This window comes from Boleophthalmus pectinirostris, unplaced genomic scaffold, assembly GCF_026225935.1.
Source record: "Boleophthalmus pectinirostris isolate CB_2022bp ecotype Guang Dong unplaced genomic scaffold, ASM2622593v1 HiC_scaffold_18, whole genome shotgun sequence".
NCBI lineage: Eukaryota > Metazoa > Chordata > Actinopteri > Gobiiformes > Gobiidae > Boleophthalmus > Boleophthalmus pectinirostris.
The window spans coordinates 10,195,501-10,216,008 of record NW_026571133.1 but is presented as its reverse complement, the minus strand read 5'-3'; the positions used below and the strand labels follow the sequence as shown (position 1 = coordinate 10,216,008).

The 20,508-nt window shown below is 38.2% G+C and overlaps 1 protein-coding gene across 1 annotated transcript in view; it reads right to left on the bottom strand.

Moving 5' to 3' along the window:
* The window catches only part of strip2 (striatin interacting protein 2), a 63,223-nt gene that overhangs the window by 24,697 nt on the left and 18,018 nt on the right, over positions 1-20,508 (bottom strand). Inside the window, exons 4-9 of the mRNA XM_055153574.1 lie at positions 13,703-13,837; positions 12,421-12,541; positions 10,522-10,590; positions 7,894-8,000; positions 7,664-7,791; positions 7,397-7,585 (exon numbers count right to left, since the gene is read on the bottom strand). Coding sequence (XP_055009549.1) covers positions 7,397-7,585; positions 7,664-7,791; positions 7,894-8,000; positions 10,522-10,590; positions 12,421-12,541; positions 13,703-13,837 — 749 coding nt within the window. The remainder of the gene's footprint in view (positions 1-7,396; positions 7,586-7,663; positions 7,792-7,893; positions 8,001-10,521; positions 10,591-12,420; positions 12,542-13,702; positions 13,838-20,508) is intronic.

The following is a 20,508-nucleotide window of genomic DNA, read 5'->3' as shown; positions in this document are numbered from 1 at the left end:
AAAGCTGTACACAACTGGATCTCTTGTGTAATAACTTAACTATGTTTTAAGGAAATAAATATATAAGTATAACTGTATGAGATAAGTAAGAAAGTGAGTAGTGCTACTGGTTAATATCAGGTAACTGCATATATTTTCAATACTATCAGAACTGAAAAAGCTGGATGATGTATTGCAAGTAAATACAGTACTGTTTTATATTATGGCACTGCCCACAATGCCTGCAGTTTAGATGTTTAAAGTTTAGGTGAAAAATTAGGTAGTAATTTGAAATGAAAATGTTAGGCTATATTTTTTCTAATAACCAAAAGTCCTTCCAATCATAAAATAGTGACATCATTGATATCTATAATAGCATACTTGAGTTTAAGTACCATTTAAAGGTCCTGTATCAGACTTCCACAATAGAGGAACTCTATCTCTTAACTTCCTTCACAATTTTGAATATAATGTGATGGTACGCCCACATATCCAGTACTAAATTTCTCTTAAATTTTTCTCATAGACTTCCTGAAAAAAAAAAGAAAAAAATTAAAAGTTCAAAGCTTACTCAGGGACAATCAGCTATATGGTAACTAATGACCATAAGACCTATAATTTTACCTCAAATTTGTTTCTGAAAAGTTATAAACTGCATTTTAAATGTGCTTTTTGGACTTAAAACAACTGTATTGTGTAGAAATTAGTAAGCACTTAGCTGGTTAGCCTCCATGATCTCTTTGAACTATTAATATTTAAATTTTTCTAAAAGTCTATGGAAAAAATTAATGGAAAATCTACTTTCAAAACCGCTGCTGAGCTCCACGGAGAGTAGCTGCTTCCATCAACATTTCAACATCATTATCCTTGTTTTCAAAAATAGTTTCTTTTATACCATATTCACATCAGCTAGAACAAAAATCAGGTACAGGGCCTTTAAATTAGAAGTTATTGCAAAATGTATTAAAATATGTTAATCAAAATGCATTGCCGACTTAATTATTTATCATGAGTGGCTAATGTTTTACTGTATATTTGTATTTCTTTCACAGCAAGCACAAGCAGCATCCTAAATCAAACTTACCACACATCGGCATTCAAAAACGTGTACACACAAATCATGTCACATTACAAAACTAATTTCCCTTTAAACAAACACACTGCAACCTTATATTTAAATAGTCTACAGTGGATGGCCGTGGCAGTGCAAGCATCAGGCATGGGGAGGCAGTCTTAACATTAACCGGAGTATGTATGGTGTATGGTGCTATATTTACACTGCTAATGCTGAGCTACGTGAGTGTATGGTGGACACGTGAAAAGACAGAGGACCAGGTGAAACTGTGCAGAAGCCATTCACTGCTATGTGCACGACTAAACCCTGTGTTTCTCTACCAGGGACAGGGGGCAACTACGCTTAATGTCATCCATTTAAGACAAGACACTGCAGATGAAGAATTGTTAGAATTTACTCTCTCTTATTAATAATGTAGCCTGTTTATATTGCATTTTTGAGGTAAAGTTTAATTTCCATTCACACTTGTGCACACGCTATATTGAAACTGTGATTAAACTGGGAACAAGCCTAAAACTAAACCCAAAATAAACCAGAAGCCTGAACTATGAAGCTGTACTTAATAAATTTCTCTTAGCCTTATAGACTAACCTAGATAAGCAGTACTCCTAGTTTATTGTCTTAAATTTTATTATCAGTTTGGAATTTTGGACATAGGACCTCATTTCCTAGTGAGCCAGAGTGTTGGAGACGTGTGGAGACACTTTTAAAATATTCCATCCAGTCCTTGTATTTGCAGAGGTGGCTGATGCTAGGCTAGTGCATGTCAATGGCCATAGTTATCCTGCCACTAAAAACAGTCTTACCCACTCCACAAAACACCTGAAACAAATCTATTATTACACCAGACTGTCGATGTAAATGACTGTGTTGATAGAATAATGTTTGAAATAAAACTAACCTTGCATCGCGTGAAACATTGCATGTTGAGGGACTATTTTCTCATATATCAGTCCACCGCTGTCAAGGTTTCCATCAGGAAGTACAGCTCGCTGCTGCTGCTCAGACATAAATCCTTCAAATTCAAGGTTGGTTTTACTTCTAAAATTATTCTATCAACACAGACATTCACATCGACAGTCTGGTGTAATAATAGATTTACTTCGGGTGTTTTGTGGAGTGGGTAAGACTGTTTTTAGTGGCAGGATAACTATGGCCATTGACATGCACTAGCCTAGCACCAGCGACCTCTGCAAATACAAGGACTGGATGGAATATTTTTAAAAGTGTCTGCACGCGTCTCCAACACTCTGGCTCACTAGGAAACGAGGTCCTATGTCCAAAATTCTGAACTGTCTCCTTAAAAATAACGTGTTGTGATCCAGCTTTGTAGTACCAGTAAACCAGAGTTACTTCACTGATCTTCTAATCCAGCTGCACAGCACAGACTCCTGCATATAGACTATATATATAAATGAACATAGCTAAAACTTGAGCTGCTGTGTTCCAAGTAGGAAGATCGCAACCAGGTTCTTCCAGCTCCTACTGACCCTCACTCCCATTGATTTACGTTGGAATATTGTCGTCCCTCTCTCTGTAACTGCTGCAGCCTTGTCATTTTGGTCTTAAAATGTTCATATTAACCGCTCTACATGATCCTGGTGTTTTTATTTCACTATTCTGCCCGTTAAAAAAATCTTGGCTACAATTTCGCCCCTGTAACCACTAACATCGCAAGCTTCATTTGACTGAATCTGAACAGTCTATGCTCCTGAACTATAACAGAACAAAACCAAGTCTACGTTAAAAACTGAGCTTAAACCAGGACCAAACCAGGGACAAATGTGGACTCACCTTCAATCTTCTACTAAAACAGTTTTGCATACTTTAAAGGTGCAATGTTGGGGATCTGTCACCTGCTTGTTTCTATGAACATGCCATTGCTCTGTCTGGAATATTCCACAGTATGACATTAATGGAGCACTTTAAATCCCAGCTCAAAATGTGCCTTTTCTCCCTGACATTTGCCTAGAGTCAGGAAGAAAGACCTTCGCACCTTGTTGCTATTTTTTATTTTTTATTATTAATGTGGTTGATTTTTCTATTGTATGTTTTATTTCATGGTTGCATTGTGGTTTAAAATGTGCTATATAAAAAAATTTGATTTGATTAAACAGCTCTAACTTGGTGGTTTTGCTGCTCAAATATACTTTGAAAACAGGCATTCTGACTGTGAGCCGGGTCGAAAGCCGGGTAGAAAGGTTAAATACTGTGAAACATCCTAGAAGAAGCAATAGCATCTCCACGAAAAACAGCATTTGATGTACCCTGCAATAGAAAAGGTACACAGTGCACCTTTGAAACTCATACTACATTTTGCAGTGTGAAAGTGCAAATGTTAAAGAGTCAAACCTCTCCTGTAGTGTCTTGTCTTTTAAGAGGTCAACTGAACAACTACTCTGAAAGCATTCTCAATTCACCTCCTGAATGAAAACATGTATGGCATTGACCCCTAGTCCGACCGTGCAAAGTGCGGTTAAACCTGTGGCATGTGATGGGCACTATGGGCAGATGCTACTGTCCACTCAGTGTCTTCTTATGGGACAGTGGACACTGACCGTTCCAGCGCTCAGCAGCAATCAGCCCTGTCTCTCAAACCCCGCACCAGATACACACTTTAGAGTCATCGTCAATTAGAGGAAAAGGAGCAAAAAGTGCAAGTTGTGTCCAGAAAGTAAAGGAAATAAAATGTGTAAAATCAATCAGACAATGATCATGTTTAAGAGGATTATCTACAGTTTCTTTAGTTCTGCAACACGTCAAGTTGTGCCCCAAAAAATAAAATCATAATCGCATCACTAGCCACTTCGCATCACTAGCCACTTAGCCTGATTCATCAGCCTGTTTCACTTCGTGGAAATTGTCTGACCTCGCAGCAATAGTTCGTTCAACGGTAGGCGGGTAGTTTTTTTTAACCAATCGCTATTTGGTTGTGACGTATGTAATGCGCTGCTAACGGGGATAACTGGTATATTAAGCTTTTCCCAAATCCTATAGGAAGAAGGGCAATAACGTCTTTCCCCTTGATAAAATTCACCAAACATTCTCTTTGTTCCGGCTTTAAATCCTCGATCTTGCCAACACAGAATCTATGTCATCGTCTACATCAATCTCAATCATTTTGTTTACTGTTGTGCTGTACCACAAAAAGAGACCCAGTCATGGCTTTACAGGTCTTCACTGATTGGCCGGTGCACAGTCTACAACTCCCAAGGTTCTTGCAAACCATCTAGTGTATTCTGAACTGTGATCTAGTCGTTGAAGAAAAATTAAACTGAGCGGAGGCACTAGGTGGCACCAGCCTGGATACTAGCCACTGCCTTCAAAATATGAAAAGTTCATGGGGGCGGCTTCCGGCTTCATTGACTCTAGCTCCAATTGACTTTGCATTTAGAAATTGTCACCTCTCTCTGTAACTACAGCCGTGAGCCTCGTCATTTTGGTTTTAAAATGTTTGTATTATCCGCGCTACGTTTCTGCGATGCTATTCTTTTTATTTTGTTATTTGTCCATTAATAAATTCCTATTCCTAAAATGGACCTGGGTCCAAATTCACCCCAATAATTGCTAGCACCATAAGCTTCTTTTCTTTTACAGTCAATGGCCCTAAGTCAAATCACCACTATTTTAAACAATTAATTAAAAATACAGTAGTGTTGAAACATGGCTTTGTTTTAAGGGGCACAGTGAGCAAAAATAATTACCATTTTCATACCATACCATTGGAATCCTAATTACTAATTCTATTAATTGCACGGCTCTAACTCAGATTGTGAAGGCAGTCAACATTCAACCAAGTCTGTGCAATTAATTGAATTTCAGTGGAGATTCAGTCATTCTTAATCGTTATTTTAGGGCTTTTTTTTTTTTTTTTTTTGACCCAGAGGTCTACAGCCAATCCTCTGTCAGTAAAAGATGTGGTGTGGTGTGGAGCAGAGTTCAGATTTTGGAAATGGCTCTGATTAAAAGTCTGTATTGTTTATGTTCAAGAAATAAATACTGAAAGTTGAAAAAATGAAAAAGTGTGATCCATTGATTAATATGAGGAATTCAAATTAAATGCAGTTGTTTCCAGGACCTAGCTGTACAGTATGCAAAACAAAGATGCTAATACAAAGTGCAAATTCAAATGGGGGAAAAAACATAAGGATCATTATGCACCAAATTACTTTCTGGACACAACTCAAATTCGTGCAAAGTATCTCATAATCTTGCATCAAATCCACTGAGAGCTTAGGATCCGTTCTGTTACAAACAACCCACGTTTTTCCAAATGGTTAAAATTATGTTATTATAAATAGCTCTCACCGATAGGCCTGTCACGATAACCAAGTTTTGAAATATGATACTGACACACTGACAGTAATCCAAAATAATCCTAGAAAAACACTTTTAAATAGACAGTATTTTTAAAGGTGCATTGTGTAACTTTTCTGGTGGAGGGTCCGTCAAATGCTTTTCTTCATGGAGATGTTATTGCTTTGCCTGGAATTTTTCACAGTATGGCATTAAACCTTTCTATCTTCATGGAGACCAAACCAAGACCAAGTTACAGGTCAGATCTCTGGAGAAGCGACCCTGCTCACAGTCAGAATGCAAATTTTTAGGTATTTTTGAGCAATAAAATCACCTATAATTTAATAAATGTAGAGTAGGTCTGGTTAATGTCACACTGTGGATCATTCTAAGCAGAGCAATGACATATCCAACCAAAAAGTTACGCAATGCACCTTTAAAAAATCTGGGCTGCAACAGATAAATAATAGACTCAACCAATAATTAGCCATAAACGTCACTTATTCGACCTTCTACAGCTCAAAAATGATTGTATTACAACAAAAGTACCCCAAATTTCCCCACTTTTTCTAAGAAACTATACACATGATAAATACTGAGCCCCAAAATATACAATTCCAGCTTTCATAGATTTGAGTTGATACAGTAATTATCGTGACAGGCCTACTCACAGAATAGAAGCATTCCCTTAGGACTGGACAGAGTTTAAAGACAACAGATAGAAAACCAAACATGGCAGCGGGATGTGAGAGAGCAGTGTGCAGTCCAGCTCTATGTACACAAACGATGCAGAGGTTTTAAAGGGAAGACGGCATTATGGGTAAAGACCTGCTTCTTGGGAAAGGGACTGTCTCCTTCCAAGCTATCAACAAAGGCACTCTGTAGGGACACAAGGAGAGGGGCATCAAATACTATAATAACACTATATATGCTTTTAAAGGGCCCATATTATGCTATTCATTTATGTTATAATGTTATTTCTTCATTACAAACAGACATGGAGTTGTGTTTTGTTTCATTCACACATGTTTAACACAAAAACCCTGCAGGCTGTCTTCTTCTCTCAAACAAAAGCCACACTGTTCCACCTTGTGATGTCATGTGGTAATACAGGACGTGCTCCACTGTGTTTTTTAAACTCCACACACCTTCACTAGAATCATTTGGATAATTTCAGCCCTGGATTTGCCAAACTCTACTGAAATAAAGTTAAAAAGGAGCTGTTAACTTGAAAACTACCGCTTCATGACATCTTAAGGAGGAACAGAGCATTTTGAGCTTTGGAGATGTAAACAGATTAATAATAAAGTGTTACTCAGACATGTGTGAATGAAACAAAACACAACTCCAGGTCTCTTTTTGTGGAGGTAACAGCATTATAACATGGCTTAAAGCTCACAGGAGTCAGTTCTGTGTGATAAAGAACCTTTAAGCTCTATGGGTGACAATAATGGGGCTCCAGCGCCGTCACAGACCCAGTGTTACTTGGAAAACAAAGTGTTATAGGTAACGATTAGACATTAGAGAAATAAGTAAAGCTTATTTAGAAATGTTAGGGCTATACAGTGGCATTATTAGCAAAAATCACTTTGAATAGTTTTACTAAAACATAAATTGTTGCTTCAAAACCTCACGGCCCCTCCAATATTATTAGGAAAAAAATTGTATTATGTTTGACAATAAAGGTGCACTATGTAACTTTTCTTGTTGGAGGCGTGCCACTTGCTTGTCTCCATGGAGATGGTACTGTTTTGCTTAAAATGTTCCACAGTATGGCCAAATGTATCTATCTTGCATGTATTCACTTACACATGTTTTTGTGGCTGATATACTCTAATGACATGTATTTTTACTATGAGCAGGGTCGTCTCTTCACATATCTAACTTATAACTTGGCCAAGAGGTTTCACCTGGTTGCATCCATGGAGACAACCAGAAAAGTGACATAGTGCACCTTTAATTCCAAACATAATACCCATCCATAACCTTGGGGCTATGTTGTTAATATTGATGCTAAATATCCATGCACTGGTCTGTGTCCTTTACCCTTCGACTTCGCCGGCCTCTCTTCTGCTGCTGCTGCTGCTCGATCAGCTCCATCGCAGAGGCGGGTGGCGAGGCGGCTCTCATCGCTCTCACCACTTTAATACTGTCCTCAGGCAACGGAGGCAGGTTCAGACGCTCACGGCCACGAACCTTCATCTCCTGTAGCTCCTCAAAACCACCCAGCGTGAACTAAAAGAAACACAGAGGCAAAGAGTCAAGGACAATTGCACAGGCTTACATCAAGTTTACAGTTGAATCTCCCAGTACCAGAATAGTTTTCCAGAGGAGCAGTAGGACTTTCTTCATGGGGAAGTGTGGAGCGTTCATGCTGCAGAATTTGGTGACCATCGTGAAGAGGAGGAGGGCAAAGGGTTCACCGTTGTACAGAGGGGAACCTGGAGATGAAATAAAACTGTTGATTCTCATGGGTCTTTAGGGTCAATTCACAAGGATGCCTGAGGAGTATATTTTGGACTTTGCCTGTGTTCAATACAAACCTAGCTCATTTTTGAAGGACTCTCTGGCTGTTTTCCACTCTGGTCTGTCGTCTTCAGTCTGAACTCTAATCGTCTCCACCATCAGGTACATGATGCTCAACAACACCCTGTAACAATACAATAAATCTTACAGAAGGTACGCTCATTCTAGAAGGAGTCAGAAAAAGACTGGTTCAATCTTCTTTAAAGCCACAATATGTCACTTTTTAGTCAAAAAAACAGACTGTCCTTACTCTGATGGAGTAAAAGAAATGTTTTATTGGCTATATTAATTGAAGCAAATCTTGAGACATCCCAGCATAAGTTATTATCACAAGTTAATCAAAACAACTGGACATTGTTTCCCAAAGACTGAGTAGCGACCCTCAGGTGGGTCACAAGAGATTTTTTTTTTTGGGTCGCCTTGTCACAATCTGCAAGTAGGTCTGCGATATACTTTTCTGACACATGAGAGAGCGAGTGAGTCAGCGAATCCTCTCTGCCTGCCCTGAACGAGTGTTCCTGCAGCTAAGAAATGTTTGCTTGGTTGTCCAAAAAGAAGGGTGATAAATCAGCAAAGGTCAGTGCACTTCAGGATACTTATAGATACCTCATTGTTTAAAACTTGAATAACATTAATTGTTCAGAGTTCAGCTCAGTCAACAATAAAATATCCTCATTAATTTTCAATAATGGTCAAATCCATCTTTATTTTGTGATTTATGAATAATGTCTATTGACTTGGGTTGTGAAGGTTTGTGACTTTTAAAATATGGGTCCCCACAAAAAAAGTTTGGTAAATACTGCTGTAGCTCCTTCAGGGCTTTGTATTAGTGACTGTGAGTCCCACTGGATGCAGCACTGGGGCTAACAGGTGTTAGGTGTGATAATATCTTTTTCCTGGAGGTCTCAAGATTTGCTTCAATTAATTCAACCAGAGTTTAGTTTGATTGCCCCTTGATTGTGGGAAGGAACCTCCTGTGGTTTAGCCTCCGCAGTAATGGGCTAACACCTATTAGCTCCACCGTTTACATCCAGCGGGAGCCAAAGACACAGACACAAAGCTCGAAGAAGCAGTTGTTTTGATTAACTTAGTGATAATGATTCCTTTGGTTATAATTTTCTATCTATCTCTATTAAATTTCTGTTTCCATGGAATCATGCAAGTGACATGCACCTCAAGAAAGTCACATGCAGTGGCTTTAATAGAATCTAGAGAGGAATAATTTGGGCAATATTTACAATTAGTTGGCTATTACATTTTTAATAATCTAGATTCAGTTCACACTTAACACTTTCAAAACCTCCAGGAAAACATTTAAAGATGCACTATATAACTTTTCTAGTTGAGAAAATGCCATACTTTGGAACATTATTGGCACAGGAATAACATTTCAGTGGTCACAAGCAGATGGCAGACGCAAACAGAAAAGTTACATGCTTGTGCTTTTTAAATGTAATCTTAAGAATCAGACTTTGCTTTTCAGTCCAGCTTTGCAGAGATCTAAACTAAAGTCAGAGACATTATGTTGTTTGCAAAGGTCGTTATAAACAGTTGCATTAGATTTTGATTCAATGGAGACTAATCTTGCCTAATAAACCCCCATTCATATAATCAGGGAGTATTTTACACATTAAAAGCTTAGTTAACTCCACAAAGCCTCTTGCTGTTTTCAAAGTAATTGTTGAATCTGAAACCAGTTTTCACTCATATTTTGTCATTTGGCTGTAATTATAGTGAGTGTTCTTCTGGGAGTACACAGACGGAGCGTGTGTGTGTCCGTGTGTGTGTGTGTGTGTGTGTGTGTGTGTTGTGTATCGTTAAGCCTGTTTTGTTCAAAATCAATTTCATTATAAGCTGTTGGAGCAGACTGTAAATGAAATTAAATATAATAACATATAATTACAAAGCATGCAGTTAGTACAAAAAATAAATTATGCATAAATGTTTAATGTATATAAAATCATGGACCATGGAGCTGCATGGTTTATTAGGAAAACACAACAGCCTTTTTAGGTGCACTGTGTAACTTTTGGAGATACTATTGCTTTACCAGTAATATTACACATTATGGCATTTAATGTATCTATTTCTTTTTGCTTTTTTATATGAAGATAAGCAGGTGATGCCTCCAGGTCAAGTTACAGGTCAGATCTGCGGAGAGGTAATCTCACTCATAGTAAAAATGAATGTATTTAAAGGTCCCATACTAGGCAAACTCACGTGAACTTTTAGTTATAATGTTGTTACCTCATCAAAAACCTGGAGTTGTGTTTTGTTTCACACATTTTACCTTTTGGTTAGTAGAGATGGGCACGTCCAGAGCTGAAATTGTCCAAATGACTCTAGTGAAGGTGTATGGTTTTTAAAAACACAGTGGAGCACTTCCTGTATTACAACATGACATCACAAGGTGGAACGGAGTGTTTTCTGTCTAAGAGAAGAAGTCCTAAATATGCAGGTTTGTGCGTTAAACATGTGTGAATAAAACAAAACATAACTCCATGTCTGTGAACATAAATCAGAAAATAGTGTAATGTGGGTCCTTTAACATAAACAAAAATAACAGAATAAATTACGTTTATGTAGTTGGTATAAAATGTGCTTATGTGTATAATTCACTATTATTATATGATTATAGCTTTTACCTGAGCTCTGTGCTGTCTGCGAGGGAGATGGCTGGTTTCCTCACTGCGCTGCTGCACGCCTGACTGTTACTACAGACACACACACACACACACACACACAGGCACAACATCAGTTAAAGAGGTAAAAGGTCTGAATGAATCAGGAGGAGAATGACGGACAGTTAGTGCTTCATGCACATTGAAATATTGATTTGTTTTTCTTAACTGGAAGGGCATTTAAGCATTAAGAGGCAAAAGTGGACAAGGCAGAATAAGTCCATATTGTGCATAGTCCCAGTCTCATTAAAATCAAGTTTATAAAAATTTAATAAACCTGATTAAAGTAAATACGATGGAAAAATTTCCATTTTATTTATATTTTGCACAGGTCCCACAATTTCAGTAAATATGATTTCTTTGGATAGCCCTTTCAGATGTAGCCAGGCTGGGGCCACCTAGTGCCTCTGCTCAATTTAATTTCTCTCCAGCGACTAAGTCAGGAATCGGAATACACTAGACAGTTTGCAAGAACCCTGGAAGTTATAAACAGCACACCGGCCAATCAGCAAAGAGCTGTGATGCCATGACGTCAAACTCAAGCGTCTGTCTGGGTCCCTTTTGTGGTACAACATAACAGTAAACAAAGCGGTCGAGATGGATGTAGATGAAGACATACATTCTTGGTTGGCAACGATTCACGAGATTGAGGATTTAAAGCCGGAACAAAGAGAATGTTTGGTGAATTTTATCAAGGGGAAAGACGTTATTGCCATTGTTCCTACGGGATTTGGTGCATTACAGACGTCACGACCAAACAGCAGCGATTGGTTAAATAAAAAAGTACCCGTCTACCGTCGAGCAAACGAATTCTAATTCTGCGAGGTCAGACGGTTTCCACAAAGTGAAACCGGCTGATGAATCAGACTAAGGCAAAACACTAAAATCTAAATTAAAAGTTTATAAAAATTTTATAAACCTGATTAAAGTAAATAAATATGGTGGAAACATTTTCTAGCAGTCCCACAGTTTGAGTAAATATGATTTCTTTGGTTAGCCTTTTCAGATGCACCTTGTGATCTAAAGCGAGTTTGACAGAAGCAACAGAAGAACTCTCCTCTTTTACAAATATGAACACAGTGTAGAATAAGATATGATCTTCACTGTTATTCCTGCATAATGTTCATTGTGCCCTCAAGATTACATCCCCTGTAGCAGATTAAACAGAATTACATTATATTTGCATAGCCTCCCTTTGTAAACACACTTATATTACATGTTCAACAAGTCTGAGCTGTCTCTGCGGTTATTTACATAGAAGAAAATGAAAACTCCACAGGTGAAATACGAAAATAAGGTGAGACTGTGTTACAAATATGGAGTACCTGAAAATGAGGTTCAGAAAGTTGAAAGTTTAATAATTTATTATTTGGTATCAATAAATAAATAAGAGACAAAAAGATGTTCTAACTCACACTTTTATTATTGTTGCTGTCTTTTTATTTTAGTTGTAATCTAATGGCAAATACTGTATTTTTTGGACGATAAGTCGCACTTTTTTCATGGTTTGGGTGGTCCTGTGACTTAAACTAGTAGATTGTTAAAAATGACTGAACTAAAACAAGAATCCCATACTTAAGAGAACATGTTTGGAGTTTTTCAGTTTTTTCAATAAAATATTTTTGTTGTTTTTTAACTCGTTTTATTACCCTGATAATTCTAGCCTTTATGATATACTTTTTGTAGTACATTTGTCTGTGTGTTATCTTTTAAATGTTCTATGGACTGTGTAAATGTTCAAAATACAGCTTTGATGATAATGATGATACAGAAAGTCTCTTATAGCAGTACACATATGACAAACAAAAGTAATAATAAAGAACTGTTGGCCATTACAGTTAGCATATTGTGTGCAGTACTCACTCCATCTCCATGCTGAGCAGTTCTAACAGAGCTGTGAAGATGCCCATGTCGTAGAGAAGAAAAACATTGTGTCTGGACCAGTGCAACACGTCCACCTCTGTGTCACACTCATCAAACACCCCTGCACAAAGAAACACACACAAGGAGGAAAAAAGGGGGAATAAAACAACAAAACAAGATATCAGAAGTGAATTAGGATCATGTTTCGACACATTTCTACATTTGGTTGAGCTCTTTGATGAAATAAGTAATAACCACTGCTTAAGATCTTCCATGTAAAAAGGGTCCGAAAAAAAGTGTAATCTCAGTTTGACGCTGAATATTTCTTGCTGTTTCTTCCAACACAAGCTGATGAAATATTGTTTTCTATTTCTTTCAGTTTCAGTGATTTTTCAAACCACAACAATGACCTATATATATATTTATTATTAAAGTTGTGTTTTGTTTCATTCACACATGTTTGAGTAACCATTTATTATTAGTCTGTCTACATCTCCAAAGCTCTGTTCCACCTTGTGATGTCATGTGGTGGTAGTTTTCAAGTTAACAGCTACCTTCAAACTTTAGTTCAGAGACAGGCAATTCCTAGCCTGATTCATCAGCTGGTGTCACTTCGTGGAAACCATATGACCTCGCAGCATTTGTTCACTCGAGGGTAGGCGGGTACTTTTTTTATTAAACCAATCGCTGCTATTTAGTCATGACGTATGTAATGCGCTGCTAACAGGGCAAACTGGTATATTAAGCTTTTCCCAAATCCCATAGGAAGAAGGGCAATAACGTCTTTCCCCTTGACAAAATTCACCAAACATTCTCTTTGTTCTGGTTTGAAATCCTCGATCTTCGTTGCCAACACAGAATGTATGGCTTCGACTACATCCATCTCAACCGCTTTGTTTACTGTTGTGCTGTACCACAAAAAGGGACCCAGTCATGGCTTCACAGCTCTTCGCTGATTGGCCAGTGCGTGGTCTACAACTTCCAGGGTTCTTGCAAACAATTTAGTGAATTCTGATTCCTGACCTAGTCGCTTGAGAGAAATGAAATTGAGCGGAGGCACTAGGTGGCACCAGCCTGGCTTGGCAATTCCAGGGCTGAAATCATCAAATTATACTAGTGAAGCTTTACGGAGTTTAAAACCACAGTGAAGCCCTTCCTGTATTGCCACATGACATCACAAGGTGTGAATGAATCAAAACACAACTCCAGGTCCGTCTGTGATGAAGAAACATTATAACATAAATCAGCAAATAGTGTAAAATAAAATCTGACTGTCCCTTACCCTGGGCGAGGTAGAGGATGGCCCGGGCGACCTTCAGCCTCTTGTCGCGATCTGTGACCTCCAAAGCGTCCAGCAGCCTCATCACATACGCCCTCTGCTCCTCCACACACAGCTCTGTCCAACGCCGTGCTTTGGCTGCACACAGAGGCAAAGGTTTAGGGGTAAGAGGGGGCAATAGTTACTCTCATATACCAACTACGTGCTGCTGAAAACTCACTTTTAAATTGCATATTTCTGTAATGATTATTTGACATGAATTACATTAATTTGGCAAATAGACTTAGGCCGTTATCATTCACTGTTACATTAAATTACTTATTGATTGGTTGTGCTTGCGTGTCACTTTAATGGCTTGTTGACATCCTATAAGAAACATGGTGGTTAGATTAGGTTCATTAGGTCTTTTGATGTAATTACAGAATCCTTTACTTTCTTGCTCTGTTTTTATCATACCTTGACAGTTTTGGCACACTCACCCCATGACACACGACACTTCTGAGGAGTGCAGCCGAAACATGTCAAGATATGACACACAATACAGCGCTGAAGCACAGAGGGAGTGTGATGTCACCCATAGTGTTCGGCTCCACTCAAATGAAGCTCACGAGGGCAGCGCTTACAGAGAATATCATAGCAACAAAAGAGCCAATCAGGAGTGAGGCTTTTGAAGGTAACGCCCCTTCCCACTCTCTCACTTAGCAACACTGTCAAGCAAACCTGTTGCTAATGTTAGTGGGAGTGACCTCGGGGAAACAAGCCGCCTGATTTGTCTGTTGTTAATGTTCATATCTTGATTTACAAACAAAATAGTGATAAAGGCACAGGTGTAGTGGCCGTGTTACGTGGGGGTACACCATTCACCCACTTCTCCCAATGTGAGATATAAAAAAATAAAAAATATAAAATAGCTACAACTTAAATGTGAAACCGGAGCTATTGGCAATGGTGAAAATATATTAAAACAGGACTAAAACAGGTCTAAACCAGGTCTAAACCAGAACTGAACCAGGACTGAGAGTCGGGTGGGGCGCGTGTAGACGGGATGATCGCAGGCGAAAGGACCGGCGCAGAGCTTTGCGCCTCACGAGGCTAAAGCAGCCCTTGCCCTTTGTGGACACCCTGCTCCACAGGCTCGGGGTTCTCTCTCTCTATCAAGTCCAAGAATAGTCCTGGTTTAGTTCTAGCTTAGACCTGGTTCAGTCCTCATTCAGTTCTGGTTTAGTCCTGGTTTAGTCCTGGTTCAGTTCTGGTTTAGTCCTGGTTTAGTCCTGGTTCAGTTCTGGTTTAGTTCTAGTTTAGTCCTGGTTTAGTCCTGGTTCAGTCCTTGTTCATGTTTTGTAGCCAGTGCATTATGTTCTTCAGGTGATTATAAACGGCGAGCTTTTTTGTGGCAGCGCCCAGACTATGGAATTGCCTTCCTCTTGCTGTCAATCCTCTCAGTCTGTAACGCAGTTTAAGACAAGACTGAAAACTCACCTCTTCTCCCTGCATTTAGTACAGCTAGTCAGGTTATCTTGGTTTTAACATGTTTTCTGTATATTTGTATATGTAACTGTTTCTTCTATGCTGTTGCTGTTGACTTGTATGTGAAGCACTTTGGTCAACTGAAGTTGTTTTAAATGTGCTATATAAATAAATTTGAATTGAATTGAATTGAATTAATATTAATAACATGATTCTGCATCATTTTGAGTAAAAAAAAAACATAAAATATTACAGATTTTTACTGGACTGGCACCTTTAAAAATCGCGGGATAAAGGATCATGTAGAGCGGGTTAATACGAACATTTTAAGACCAAACTGACAAGCAGCAGTTGCAGACAGAAGCAACAGTTTTTCAATAGAAAGTGAAATGGTGTCAGAATCAGTGGAGCCAGAAATGCGCCCATACTCACTTACTTGGAAAGCAATGGCTAGTGGGTTTGCTTTGTCCATTTATATACAGTCTATGGTCTGTACAGAAGAAACGTAAGTACAAATACATGGGTTAGGTTCATGTTTTGGACATTAGTTTAATGTCCAATAAAATAAACAAAAAACATAATGAAAAAAGTGAATATTCTGTTTTAAATAGAGAGAGAAGAGCTGTATTAAAAATGTAATGAGCAGTGACACGAATAGTAGCAGTTTGAGAGGCACAAATTATTCAACACATTTTGTCGTCTATTTTAAAATTCACAAATATTACACGGTCTTCACCAACAGCATAAATCAACTTCTAGACCGTGGGTTTCAGAGTGACAACAAACGAGGTCCGTTGTCATAGCGATTAACAATTTAAACCTAAATGCTATGTCTTCTGAATGGAGTAAAGTCTTCAAAATGTTATAACAGGAAGCTGCAAACCCAGAACACAAAGAACCATCTTGAAATGAGAGAAGCCTGAATTAGACGTGTCAAGATAATGACTGTGATTTCTGAGACGGACTCAGACTTTACAGAGGCGGTACGGGAAGCCAGAGAGGACAAACAACTCGGAGTGAAAAGAGTTTATTCAAGCTTTGAAAGAGTGAAGTGAAGGCCGTGTGGAGGAGTATCTCAGTCAAACCGAACTCTAACTCTGCCAGATATTACCACAGGCATTTCAATTTAATCTTTAAGCCACTACAAAAGACTATTTTCAATGTCACTTTTCTCAACAACTTCCAGCCATTCACACACACGTTCATACACAAATGTACACATGCACTGGGGCAAGGTGGGTTAAGTGCCTTGCCCCAGGACACAACCACAGTATTCATCTTATCACTCTACAATGTTTACAGAGAGCAGGAGAACTCTACCAACTCTCATACAGTACTAAATACAGGGATGCATCGATCCAGCTTTTTTAGTCCAATACTGGATACCAGATATTAAAAGGACAGTCTGGAATTTGGACATAGGACCTAATTTCCTAGTGAACCAGAGTGTTGGAGAATATATATATATATATATATAATAAAATATTCCATCCATTCCTTGTATTTGCAGAGGTCGCTGGTGCTAGACTAGTGCATGTCAATGACCATAGTTATCCTGCCACTAAAAACAGTCTTATCCACTCCACAAAACACCCGAAGCAAATCTATTATTACAACAGACTGTCGATGTAAACATCTGTGCTGATACAATAATTTTAGAAGTAAAACCACTAAACGCAACTTATATGTTAAAATTTTCTCACTGACAGCTGCGAGAGGGCGCTCTATGTGTGGTCCTGTACCACTCTACCGCACATGTCGGCTGCAGAAGAAAGAGAAAGAGCTGCTGTCCTGTCTGGTATCATGTCAGTCGTTCGCACCATTATTTCTGTATCACTGACGTTTGTTTAAAATTTAAACAAACATAAAGAGAACTGAAACCATCCTGTTGGGATTCAGAAAGGCTGGAGTAATTCTAACTGGAACTGATGCCGAGTCTGATGACAACTACACAGAAGAGGAGGTGGAGGTCATGGAGTTGCTCAGAAGTGACACAGAGGATGAAGAATACAATGGATTTAGTGATTTGGAGTGAGATGGAGAGTTCTGTAAACTTCTTCTGTTCTGTTGTTTATGCTAGTTATCTGAAGAACTGTTCATATGTGTCATTAACAGCCTGTTGTTCTCTATTCTATTGCCTTTCAAGATGAAATGTCGTTTCTTGGTCTCTGATTTTATAAAATAAATTTCACTCAAAAAGTGCAACTTAAATACGTTTTTTCTTCTTCAATACGCATTTTTTTGGTTGGTGCGACTTATACTCCAGAGCGACTAAAAATAAAAAATACAGTAGTTCAAATTACCTACTTATAATATCACAACAAGTATTTTGAGCTTTGGAAATGTAGACAACTAATAATAAAGTGTTACTCAATGATGTGTGAATGAAACAAAACACAGCTCCATGTATGTTTTTGAGGAGGCAACAGTGTTCCAACATGACTAAAAGCTCACATGAGTCAGTTTTGCATAATATATGATTTTTAAGTAGGTCACTGTTGTCTGTTTTTGTCATTTTATATCTCCTCCCCTGCTCCTGTGGCTGCTGGGATAATGCGTTAATGGAGTTTATTTTGGAAAATCCTCTCTGTTCTCTGGATCCAAACATAAACGGAGCGTCCCATCTGTAACTGTGGAATATTTACTCATGGGACAAACAGCTTAAAAGAGCTCTGATGACATTGGTCTAATCTTACAACTAGATAACACCAGTAGAATCTGTACTAAATAGATAGATGCAAAAGTTTATGTGTTACAAGTGAAAAAGCCATGTGTGGTCATAATAATATTGGAAGCAAACCTTAAATTAGAAATATTCACAAAAAAATATAAAAAAATTACAATACTGTTAAGAAATATATCATCATATTTCAGAAAATTTACCAAATATTTCCCAGTAGTACCAAGAAAAAGTCCTCACAATAAATACTGACTAGGGCCTGACTGATATATCGGTTATATAGTGGATATAATCGGCCGATATGGCCAATTGGAGACATATCAGCTATTGGCCTACTGCCCCTGAACGCACCCCTAGACTCACGTCACTCTCGTGATCTTGGTTACAAGATCCATGTGCGCAACACTGAGGCGCCGCTTTAAACGCTCTTGTGTCTGATTCACGATACTGACTATAAATAAAAGTGAACTTGAGCTCAGTTTAGTCCAGCAACAAAACTACTTCTTGTTTTTATCAAACTTATTAGTGAAGACTTGTGATCTGAGAATTTCCTGTGTGAGCGCTGTGTTGCAAATGTGTAGCTACTTTTGGTTCTTTCTAATTTTTTAGCTGCTGTAGCTCCCACACATAAACAGCCTGCTGTCTCTTACACTGACCTACTCTAAAGTGACTATACTGGCGGTAAATATGTTTTGGACCTGCAGTGATAAATAAATGAGCTGTGAATAGAGCTGTGAATGATCAAAATGGACTAAGACTTGGGACTCGACTTGGACTTGAAGGTCAGTGACTTGGAACTTGACTCGGACTTGAGAAGACTTGAGAAATGCTTTTAAATCCGAATTCTTTCTATTCTGACCATAATGATTAACACTAAGATTTTGTCAAGACATTTAAAAAGGAAAAAATAACTACATTAATTTCGACAGCTTTTATATACTCTATAAATACTCATATGCAAATCTACTATGACTTCTTAAGTGCAATTTATCTTAAAGGTCATATAAATTGTAAAAGTCTAAGCTATATTTCGTACTTTGGTTTAAAGACTTGAAAATGATTTGAAGCTCAAAGCAGCTGACCTGGACTTGACTTGGACTTGTGGACTTGCCTGTATTTGACTTGGGACTTGACTCAGACTTAAGGTCAAAGACTTGAGACTTACTTGAGACTTGCAACACAAAGACTTGATCCCACCTCTGCAATGTACTGAATCACAGCCTCTTTGCTTAAATTCATTGCTATGGAGCAACAACAGCTAAAAAAAACAGATGGAACTACATATACCATGATCCTCTGCTGTTTCAGTGGAGAATACATGATGAAATTAGTTATTAAACACTTTTAAATCTTAGTTCTTTGTATTATGACAGAACCAAAGGCTGTTATCAAGAGGAAAAAGTAGCACAAATTATCGCAATAAATATCGTACAGAGAGATTTGAATATTGTTAAATCTCTAATGTAATGACATATAACAGTGTATGGGAGGCTTTTGAAATCTAAGCTGGTCTATAGGCCTAAGAAAAAAAAAACCTTGGCATCATCTTCAAATGAGGCTTGGCAAAGACAGTGTTTGGACCACAATGTTGTAAACTCATTGATTTCTTACTTAAGTGTGACAAGAGCTTTTTATCATTTCTGTCCAATGAAATGGACTCTGCAGCAGTGAAGACCGAGGGGGCAAGTGCCAAGAGAATTGGAGCATCTCTTGAGTTTTCATCTTTAAACTTTTTTGTCTGTGTTTGCTAATCTGTTCACTGTGTCACCATGGTAGGTGCCGAACATTCCAGCACTAGAGATGCATGTAGTACACCTCCAGCATGATGTCACTGCAAACTATCAATTATGACAATGACTTACTAAAGAAACAGTATATGCATATTATATTATAGCCTAGTTAGTAAGTGTAGTTCATCTCTTTTCAAATACTAATGATCCTGAATCTAGAATAACACAAAAACACAAAGAAGACAACAAGGGCGTAGGTTTGCAGAGGGACGGTGGGGACATGTCACAACCAATATTTGGGGAAGACAAAATAGTCCCTACCAATATTTGCCATTTTATTTTAATAAACAAAAATATACATTTATTCCAATATTTTTCCAAATTTAATAGTATTAATTTAACACGTTTTAGTTCACATTTTGTTTATTAGACTTTCTGAGATGTATTCAGTGATATGACAACCCTTGCCGCTGTTTCATTGGCTACAACAGAGTGATGTCATTAGTGCTGCCAGGAGCCTAAACTGGGGAAGCAGCAGGACAGTGCCAGCACCTGAAGATGGCGGCTTGAGCAGGAGACAGTGAAGATGCTGCGCACCAAACTTTGTAAAGCTTTTCAAAAGGAACTTACTTGGCTTCATTTTCAATTAAACTTGACTTATAATGAGTCACTGCGCAAAAAGAGCGACTATCGCCACAAGTGCACCTCCCAAACAGAGCCCTACTCGTGCGCTGTCAGCAGCCGGACTCTACTGACAATATTCCATGGAAAAATGTTTGGACATTACCTCACAAATATCTCATCACCAACAAGCAAAGACAACCTTGCTATAAACTTCTACAGCATTGTTATCTGGTTAGCTGATAATGTCCCCACCAAAGCTGAGACCAAACCTACGCCCTTGGAAGACAAACAAGAACACAAGATATAGA